Below are 10,920 nucleotides of genomic sequence, written 5' to 3'. Positions count from 1 at the left end.
TTGCCGCGTATACGTTTCACAGTGTGAATCTATCTGAAGTGGAGTTTGCATTTTGGCACAGCTTGTGAACAATGCAGTGTGTAAACTTAAGAATTTCATGACTTTTGTTGTAACTTTGTGGTGGATAAACAAAAACATTCCATCAGGTTAGTCATTTCATAGAATGAAAGTAAACAAAATTGTGCACATTGCCGTTAGTTGCAAAACATTTAACCACTTTATACTAAGACTTCCCACAGATTTCAACATGTGCGTAGGATCTGCATATGTTTTTATTTATATTAACAACCTAACTAACATAGTTCAGTCATCTTTTAAGCTATTGTACTGACGTCGCCGGTTACTGGACATTTCAGTCTTTTTCCGTTTTTTTTTTTTTTTGTATGCTTCAGTATTGACTACAAGTATAGCCCAAGGAAGACGCGATGGACATGATCATGTAGACACACAGCGAGTCTTGTCATTCTTTCACGTTACCTGTAGTCATTAACCTCCAAGAAGCCTAACTTTCCGTTCTATTGTGCAATAGATTGATTTTATTTTCATTTACTATGTCATCTAAACACAAATATATGAAGGCAAAAAGAAATTGTATAATTTCTTTTACTGTTTTAAAGCCGAAACAAGCAACTCCACAAGCCACGAATTCCACCGTAACATATTCTTGTGCTGAAACAAAGGCATGCACAGGAATAATAGGCGTGGCTTTTTTGTATGGAGTCACTTGGTATGCTGGATAAATTATGCTGAAATAATAATAATAAAAAAATCTTGACTTCTTTTCTGGCATCAGGGTAACTAAGGAGGAGCCCGATTTTTAGTAAAACCTTATCAAACCAGCAAAGTCAAGAGCATAGAACACAGACACACACACAGAAAGAGAACATCAACAATTTAGCTTTTTATTTACTACGTGATGTAGTGCACTGTACATCATGAAATAATGCTCGTCACCACCACAAGAATTTTCGAAAGAGGAGGAAGAGTGCAGCACAACGGAAATGTGTGTGCAAAACTTCCTTGCAGAATTTCCTGCAGTAATTCTACTGAAGATCACCAAGACATTAGCAGCAGTGTCCACCCAATCACAATTTTATGCTATTAAAATGCATGCTAGGAATCTGCAAAGTACTGCGATTCAACTCGATGACACAGGTCAACCAGGTTGCTGAATCCACTGACAATCTGGCCCAGCCGACCATCAACAAGATCAGTAGTCATCAGGCAAAACAGGTGACCAAAGGTCAAAGCATCCAATTCGGTTGGTCTGCAAAAATCACATTCGAGACAACATTGCATGGAGAACATTGAAATATTCAACATAGCAAGACAAAATTGCAATATTTCCAGCAGCATGCTAAAATAAATAAATTAGTCAAATCAAATGCGATGAACTTTGGAATGATGAGTACAGGTGCCTGCATAGCGAAATTTGAACCATTTCTGTTTCACAAAAAGTAGGAGTGTGCAAATGTTGAAGTTTCCAAACAGAACTGAATGATTACAAGCCACAGTAAACTTCCAATAATACGATCTTTACAGGACTATCGGAATGTACTAAATAATCCGGCAGGTCGAATTCAAACAGACAGAAAATATGTGTGAACAGACTAGTGCTTTATATGCTAATATTAACCCGATTTTAATCTGCCCACAAATCTAGCACATGCCTAGATTTGAGTAGTAGATTTGAGAAATTTGATCAAAGTAGAGCATCATTGCACTGTTCTATCCTGGAGGATGCCACAACTACTGGCTTGCACTTCAACACTTCTTTAGAAAAGCAACTGGGGTAAAATCTAAAACGCATCCGAATTTAAAACGAGAAAAAATGTAGCATGCCTTTGATTCTAGCAATCAGAAAAGATGAAACCTGCAGAGTTTACCCTCACAGAACATAAATTTATTTACATTTGATGTCTACCTTCATCAATGTTAGACAGCTCTTTATCGCAGTGGGTCGAGACATGCATTCCTTTGGGCAGTCCACCGTGTTTGATCATCTGCATTTCATATATGACCTTCCAACTATCGGGTTGCTGAAAAATTCTTGGCCTGACCAAGCAGTAACAAACCGAAAGTCTTGATACTTGGACTTTATTTCACATTATCTCAAAGCCCACTGCAATTCACATAATGCATCAGTAGCTTTTTAAACCACACAAAAAAAAAGACAGAATATTTCTGAGGTACCAGGAGTAACAGGGTATCATTACCCTTGCACGTTACTAGGTAATTTATATTTAATGGAGCTGAAAAGCTTTTAGTGGCACTGTATTGTGGTATTCTTAAAAGCCTATAGACCAGTGCAGTTAAATTTACAACCACGCCAAGTTTATTAAGAGTTCCATCATTGTACTTTGCAATGGTTATGCAAGATTCAAATGTGAGATGAAATGGCAAGCTGTGAGTATCAGTGTTCACCTACACTTTCTTTACAGTATATTTCAGCACAAACATTTGGAAAGTGGAGTACGATCATTCAGATCACACTCTAATGCACGAACATGGTGAATAATTGATATAAATTTTAGTTTTTTACCTGTTTCTCTTTCTTTTTTATCAGCAGCTCCAATGAAAAACATGATGCAGTAAAATCTGCCTCTTGTAAATAATCTTCAACTTCATTACCTATTCCCTCTTTCCTATAGGCATTGTGTCTCTCTCAGTGGCAGTTGGCAACCTGCTCCCTCCCCATTTCACAATTTTCCTATTGTATATGTGTGTTCCCATATAGAATAACCGAAGAATAATATCTGTGTTCGGCTAGCATCTTCATAATCCCCGAAAACTTGACCATGCTTTGTTTAGGCTCAAGGGATAATGGCACTAACTGAACCGGACCAGATCTGGATCTTTGGGCCTGGGCTGGGTACGGGCCAGGTTTCAAATCACTAGGTCAGGCTCTGCTGGGCCAACACATGGCACTTTTGGGCTCGGGCCCAGCCCAGGCCTAGAAAAATGACTTTAGCAGTGCTCTAGCTGGTACCTTCAGTCGAGATTGAATTAACAGAAGTATACTGTGTTTGAGAACTGGCTTCAAATATCAAATCAAATACAATTTCCCCATTTAAAGAAAGGAGGAATCATACAAACATGGTCCATGCGAGCCATACAAATATGGTGAAGTCTACCAAGGAATTAAGATATCTTAAATTGAGCTAATTAATTCAAAACAGCTATGGAGAAAGCATCCTCGATTAGATGACAGGTATGAAACAAGAGTGGGCAACGACTTTCACTAATGAAACCATGCCCTCCATTTTTTCTTACAAAATTGGCAATAGCCCCATTCAGAACATTAGTGAATACAAATACCTTGGTCATGTTTTCACACCTAGTATGTCTTGGTCCAAACACAGATTTAATAACCTCAAAGGCACTGAAAAAGTTAGGCTACCCGTGCCGCACATTGACCATGGCCCCAAGGGATACTAAACTACTGATGTGTAAATCTCTAATCTGACCTTTACTAGAATATGCTTCTCCTGTGTGGAATCTGCACAAGCAATGCGACATTAATCAAATCGAGGCCCATCCAAAAGAAATCGGTACACTTCATAAGCTGCAGGTTCGACAGAGATTTTTCACCTTCCGCAGTGCTTCCATCCCTAGGCTTGCAACCACTCTCAGATCGGCGCCGGACGGAATCGCTCAAGTTTCTGCATTCCATTATTAACTCCACTTGCCAGATTTCATCAGATTATCTAACTTCTGCTAAACCATCCAATACTAGAAGTTACCATCACCTAAACATTGCGCCTTATTTTACCCATACATAGACTTTTAAATAAAATTTATTTTCCCGTGTTATTGAATATTGGAATTATCTGCCTGGTAATACTTGTTCTCTGCTTTTAAACTTATTTTTAGTGACCACTGAATAGGTAGTTATTTTCATTGAGTCTGTATTGTTCATATTGCCTTTGTTATTTGTCATTGTTCTCCTTTTCATACCCATTCCTGCAATAGCCCGATAGGGCTGCAGTATGTACAAATAAATGAATAAAATAGCCTACTAATACACATGTAATAATACAATACCATGAAATGACAGGAGGAGGCATTGCCGTGCTAATTAAAGAATGTATATTGTTCAGTATTCACCTGCATGTCACTGATGTTTCATTTCATTTCATTATTTCCTTAAAGACCCCCTGTGGGGGTTTTACTAAGGGGTGGGGTTAACATGAGAAAGCAAAACATTTTTTTTTTCATGATGACAGGAGGGATGTAACTTTTTCTAGCAAGGTTGATGGACAGGTGATGGCTGAAATTTTATGGGGAAGGTCGTTCCAGTCGCTTGCTGTTCGGAGGAAAAATGACTGTGAAATGAATGTGAAGAAAGAAACGTTTCACGCTTTTCACTGCTGCCAAGTATGCATCTTCAGCACTGTAGTATTTGTCTGTCGAAGCTATTTAGTATAAAACTAAACTTAATAATCGTACAGCATTCATTGGTGCTATGTACAGATCACCAAACTCCCCAGTGAATGTGCTTAATAACTTAAGGGGGCACGCAGGTTTTGAAACGGCAAAAAATCACAAAAAAGTCGATTTTTGGAAAAGTGCATTTTCGCTACGTTTATACATTCAAGAATCCCTTCGCGATATCTAGAAGCTAAATTCGGAAAATAATAAAAAATCGCGCTTAAAGGGGGCAGGGTGAACGCGAAATCAGCAAAATTTGGTCCAAAATGTTCAAACTGCGCCGTCGCCATTTGCGAACACCATGGAGGAAGGAAAGTGAGGAGAGGCCCTACCCCCTCTGCGCACTAAGAGAAAAGTGTGGAGGAAATGACGTAATAGGTTCTCCTTTGTTTTGCTGTTTTTTTTATTTCTTTGCTGTAGTGGCCCCACCTTTCGGGCCACAATGGCGGCTTTGTTATTGTTCTGTGCGCTCACACGTGTTGCTGCGTAGGTTTCGTACCGTGGCAAAGGCGCCGTGCGGGCAGGTTTGCGTTGGTCTCCGTGAGAAACTCTATGGCCTCTCCTCAGTTTCCTTCCTCCATGTCCGTGGCGAACGCGGTGGACAATGGCCGCCATCTTGCGCTTGTTTTGATGTTTTCATTTGCGCATTTTGCGCCAGTTCAATATGGCGTCGGTGAAGCGAAACCGACACTATCGCGTCATTTCTGAAGCATAGAGTTTCTCACTACATTACCTAGAGGGAAATCTGGCGCTGCTGCGCTGTGGTATGCATGGGAATGCCGTTATGTTGCGACTTCAGATTGGCATCGTTCTCGTAGAGACAGGACACCTTGAAGACGCGCTTGGCAAGTACTGTTCTGTCTGTCACAATGATTCATTTTCTACAAAAACAGCACGTGAAAAGCTGTTTTAGCTTTATTATTACGCGAAAACGTGTTTTGTTTAACTATTAGAACTTGTTATTGTGTGTACGACTACACGTTACGTAAAAAAGTATCAGCGGGCCGCTAAAGTTGGAGGACAGACGACAAGGTTCGCGCTTGCTTTGAAACAGTTAGTCGTCTGTTCTTGCTTTTCTTAACTTGGTCATGCATTGTGGGTGAGTAAAGATGTAATATGAGTGAATGGAAACATTTTATGAAGATTTTACTTTGAGAACGCGTTATTTGTGTAGCCATATCCACGTTTTAGACGAAGCCTCTTACAAAACCAGCCAACATGAGCCTCGCAGACACATATACCGTCATTCCCATGACGGCACGGTGCCCCCTTAAAAAACTCCCATAGACGGTGGCGTCAGATTTTCCTCTAGGTGTTATAGTGAGAAACTCTATGTTCTGAAGGATGCGTCCGTGCCGCCGATTGGCCAAAGCGCGCACACCTCCCGCGCGCCTCGCTCCTATTGGTCCGGCGCTTTTTCACGCGCGCTCGAACGCTCTCGCGTTTCGCTACGTTTTTTTATCTCTGGTTCCATCGCGCCGCTGTCTACGTTTGTTCAGCCGCTTGCTTCGCGACGACGTTTGATAAGGTGCTCATTTTGCTGCCCGCATGGCTGGAAAAGATCGTCGTCTCAAGGCTACTGCGCGTCAAGCGGCTGTGGAATGCAAGACGGAAGGCGGCTACGCCTGTCATACTCGCGGAGTTGCCGGTTGCTGGTCTGCCTGGACATTCTACCGGATCGAGTTCCGAGCTGCAAAGCGGCACGTCTAGCATCAACACTTCGTCCGCCCACGCCACACGTGTTGGCACAGATCGTGCAGGCACCGTTTCCTTCACGACTGAAGAAAGTAGCGAGCGCGCAGCGATCGCCGGAAAACGTGCCTGGCGTCGCAGTCTGCAATGGAACGAAAGTTCAAGCTGCTGAGAGAGAGGAGAGAGGACGTCAACGACAGCGGAACTGAATTTGCAATCGTGGATTTATCCGTCGTACAAGAGTTCCTTGGACTCGTGCTGTGTCCCGAATGCGGCTAGAAAGTGGTGATGCTTTCAAGGACCCCGCCAAGGAGTACGGGCTCTCGGCAATGTTCTGACAATGTTCTGTCACAATGCTGCGAGAGCAAAGGGAGAGCCTGAACCTAGGCACCACTACAACTGGCCAGAACATGTGACAGAAGCAATTCTGCCTGTATACACGCGGCTATTTGAAAAAACTCTGCTCCAGAGATACCAGCGAGGCAACACACAGAATTCGAATGAGAGCCTTCACTCAGTGATTCGGAGTGTCTCAAAGGAACAGCATGCATCTCTCTTTGCCGTGCAAGCTGCTGTTGGGGAAGCTGTCCTACGCTTCAACACTGGGAGCCTGCTTGCATCCACTGCAATTCTACAGCAGCTACAGATGAATATTCCTGGCACTGCATGCCAGCGAGCAAAGGAGAAAGGCGGCCATCGAAGTGCCAACTCCAGCAAGAAGCGAGAAGCCTCTTTGAGCGCAAGGAAGCTGGCCAAAAAGCGGCATAAAGATAGGATGCATCCAGATTATGCCCCTGGTGAATTTCCTTGAGATTTTATTGGTATGTTCTCAATAAAGATGTTGCAGAATGTTTTTCCTTGATTTCTCAAAACAACAATTCTGACAGACTTCCAATTTTGGAGGTAAAATAGCTTCTGTCCTATTTCAGCTATCAGCATAATTTTTTTTTTTTGCCAGAAAGAGAAATGCATGCAGTAAGCAATATGCACCTTTTCAAAGCAGTACTCTTCTCAAAAGGTTTTTCAAATGGGTGACATGCTTGACCTGTCAAGATGGCATATTTTTCTCACAACTTTGATGAGCTCTAACTCTTGCTCAGATTAGCCTAGAACATTGATTAATACCTTATGACACTCCCTGAACATTCTAGATAGTCTTTATACTCAAATTACTGTGTTAGGGTTTTCTGTTTAGATGCTAATTTTCCTCCAAACAAAGGACCCAGCTTATACAATGCTTTTAGAGTATGTCAGAAACTACTTATCCTATGGCAAAATTATATTCTTAGAATCTGCATGTTAAAATACACAAAGTGTGAAAATTTCGTTCAGATCTGTCTACAAATAAAAAAGTAGTGTTTCAAGTGTAGCCTCCCCCCTTAAGCAGCTTTATGGACGCACACCTAAAGCACGAAGACAATATTATTTTATTAGGGGACTTCAACCTTCCTGGAATTAATTGGTCGACACTTTATGTAGAGAGACGTGAAGTCTGTAATTGTGAACAACTACTTGTGATCACTTTCTGTTATGATTTAACTCAGGTCTTCTCAGCTTGTACACGCGTCGGTCAAATTGCTTCCTCAATCCTTAATCTAATATTCTTATCTGGTTGGTTGCTCCCAATTCTTAACATGTGTGAAATTTATGAAGGTCTCTCTGATCATAAGACGGTTATGATGTCACTAGATGTGTATGTTAATATCATGCGCGAGAATGAGAACCTTGCGATTCCAAACTTTAAAGCCGCCAATCACCTGGCAATACTGGAACATCTGGAGCAGTCATATTATTCTTTTTTGCAGTTGTACAGATTATCTGGTACTGCTGAAGAACTGTGGAAATTTTTCCATGATATGACAGCGTTTTGCATACAACATTGCATTCCTCAGCATACTAAATGTGCAGGAAAAAGAAACCTATGGGTAACTCAGGAGATAATACACACTAAAAGAAAGCTTAAATGTATGCGAAAGGCTTGCACCCTCAGTCCTAGTATTGAATAGAAACATGACGTTCATCTTTTAGGTAAAAACCTCCGGCATAACTTGAAGACATCTAAAGATAACTTTTATAACTCAACGCTGAAATGATTTCTCAAGGAAGCCCCAGATAAGTTTTGGAGGTATTTGAATCCAACGGCTAAGTAGTGTAGCATGCACACAGAAAAGTAGACAGGATCAAGCGGAGGCATTTAACTCCTTTTTTTCCTCAGTTTTTTACCATCATTGATGGTATCTTGCCTACCATCAATGATTATGCGGACAGTCTTTCTATTCAGAATAAAGGGATTACAGAAGAGGGCATTTTCAATCTGTTGCTTCACATTAATATAAAAAAGAGTCCCGCTCCCGATGAAATCCCTAATGAATTCCTTTATAGATATGCCGAATGGACACTAATTTTTCAATCATCCATTTCTAGTGGCTCGTTTCGCACTGCCTGGAAGCATGCGAAAATTGTGCCCATACGTAAAGGTGGTCCAACCTGTGGCACTAGCAACTACCGACCGATATCGCTCATGAGCACCTGTTCTAAAATGCTAGAACTCATTCTATCAAAGCTCCTGCTCACCTATTTAGATGAACATAAATTAATTTTTCCAGATAAACATGGCTTTCGCCACGGATTGTCCACTGTCACTCAGCTTATTGAACTTGTACATGACCTTTCTAGCACAATTAGTGCCCGAGACCAAACTGATATAATATTCTTAAGACTATGCAAAGACCTTTGACAAAGTGTCCCACAAAAATCATTTACTTAATATCAGTGTCACCTTAAAAAATTCTGCCCTTACGCGGTGGTTCACTTCCTATCTTGCACATAGAGAACAATATGCTCAACTGGGACATCAGCAATCTAGTTTATCTCCCATGGTATCTAGGGCCCTACCGGGTAGTGTCTTAGGGCCCCTTTTATTCCTAGTTTTTATAAATGATCTGCCAAGTGACATCACTACCCAAATAAGAATGTTTGCTGATAGCTGCATATTGTACAAGAGAATAGAGTCACCAGGTGATCAGGCCGATCTTAATCTTAACTTGCAGAAAATTAAGAACTGGTGCGATCGGTGGCAAATGCAGCTTAACCTAACTAAATCAGTTTTTATGTCCATCTCTAGAAAAAAGAATACTTTAAATTTCTCATACAGTATCAACGGTCATGAACTTGCTCAAGTTAAACAATATAAATACCTAGGTCTTATATTTACAACTGACTTGCGTTGGAATCTTCACGTAAATAAGCTTTGTGTAAAAGCTGAGATTGTGGGGACTGAGATGTAACCTGCACTGTGCCTCCCCTGAAATCAAAATTTTAGCTTATAAAACCTTTTTAGGATCCATAATTGAGTACACAAAAATAGTATGGGATCCCTACACCAAAAGTAGCTGTCTAAAACTAGAGAAGGTCCAGCGCCTTACTTCTAGGTTTATATTTATTAAGTACCGCCGTTTTCACTCTCCAACTGAATTATGTAAACATGCAGAGCTTCCACCTCTACAAAAATGTACCGAGTATGAAAGGCTTAAATTCTTGTCCTTAGTAATTCATAACCATATCAAAATAAGATACGACAAGTACTTCCAAATCAAGGCACAAGAAACATCACGGCGCAGATACAGTATGTATATACCTCCTTCCACAGTGCACAATATCTGCTTCAGGTATAGTTTTTTTCCCAGGGCAATTCAGCAGTGGAACTCTTTGTCCCAATAAACACAGTTCCACTATCCCAATAAAATCATTTAATGCATTCTCGGAAGCAATACATTGCCTTATGTACCCTGATGCACCCTGATGTTCTGTACTAATATTGTGATATAATAAGCTAAAATGTGCTCTGTAATTATATTGTTAATGTGTTTCCTATCAGCAGTACTGCTTTATTTTCTGTTTCTTATTTTTAGTGCATTAGTTCAAGTGCACTAATGCACTTCTCTGTTTATGCATATTAAGTCCACTCCTGTAACTGCCAGTCATGGGCCGACAGTATCAATAAATAAAAATAAAATGAAAATGTTAGGTTGGAAATCTGTGCCGCTGCTAACAACAAATGCAGTAAAAGCTCGTTAATACACAATCCGTTAATTAGATATTTCGGATAATTCGAAGCAGCCACTGTGGTCCGTTCCACAATGTATTGAAAAGAATATGTAACACATCCTGCTAATTCACACTGAAATACGCACCGCCACCGATAATTTCAACTCCGCGTCATCGTGGATAAGGGTGAATGCTGGTGCACGGGAGTATGTTGGCGACGTCCATTGCCGCACAGCTTTGCTCTTTCTATCTGCTGCCGTCTGTAGCAGGTCAGTTCTCTCCCTCTCTCAAGACCTTCAAGATAAAAACACGAATGCGAATGCGGATCTGCATTTTTTATTTATTTGTTGTTGAATTGCGAGAGCAATTATATGGACACTCCAAGAGCACTTCTCCCATCGGCGTCACCGCGTGCCCTGCTGTATGTGCGAGTGACAGCGTGCAAGGCTATGCGAGGGCCATAGAGTTTCATACAATAATTACTAGAGGGAACTCTGGCGCTGCCGTCGTTGTACCACCATGGGAATGATGGGAAGTACATGGATTTGTCTGATCTTCATGCTTGTGGATTCAGACGTTCTTATGGCTTTGTATATTACGCTACATAAATATTATTGTAAATTCCAGCGCTATCTATACTTTTTGAGGTGCAGAAGACGCCGCGAACACGCACAATTGCTATTAATTGCAATGACTGAGCTTGTCCGGATGGCCAAATTGAAATGCGCCAAGCGTCTCAAGGCACTGGCA

At 41.1% G+C, this 10,920-nt stretch overlaps 1 protein-coding gene across 1 annotated transcript in view; it reads right to left on the bottom strand.

Annotated features, from left to right (window-relative positions):
* Positions 1-879: 879 nt before the first annotated feature.
* LOC126529924 (metaxin-2-like) overlaps positions 880-10,920 on the bottom strand; it is a 76,767-nt gene continuing 66,726 nt past the window's right edge. The window contains exon 9 of the mRNA XM_050177381.3: positions 880-1,267. Coding sequence (XP_050033338.1) covers positions 1,114-1,267 — 154 coding nt within the window. The 3' untranslated portion in view covers positions 880-1,113. The remainder of the gene's footprint in view (positions 1,268-10,920) is intronic.

This window comes from Dermacentor andersoni, chromosome 5 (assembly GCF_023375885.2).
Source record: "Dermacentor andersoni chromosome 5, qqDerAnde1_hic_scaffold, whole genome shotgun sequence".
Classification (NCBI taxonomy): Eukaryota; Metazoa; Arthropoda; class Arachnida; order Ixodida; family Ixodidae; genus Dermacentor; species Dermacentor andersoni.
The sequence above is the reverse complement of the archived record's forward strand: the minus strand, read 5'-3'. Positions and strand labels throughout refer to the sequence as shown.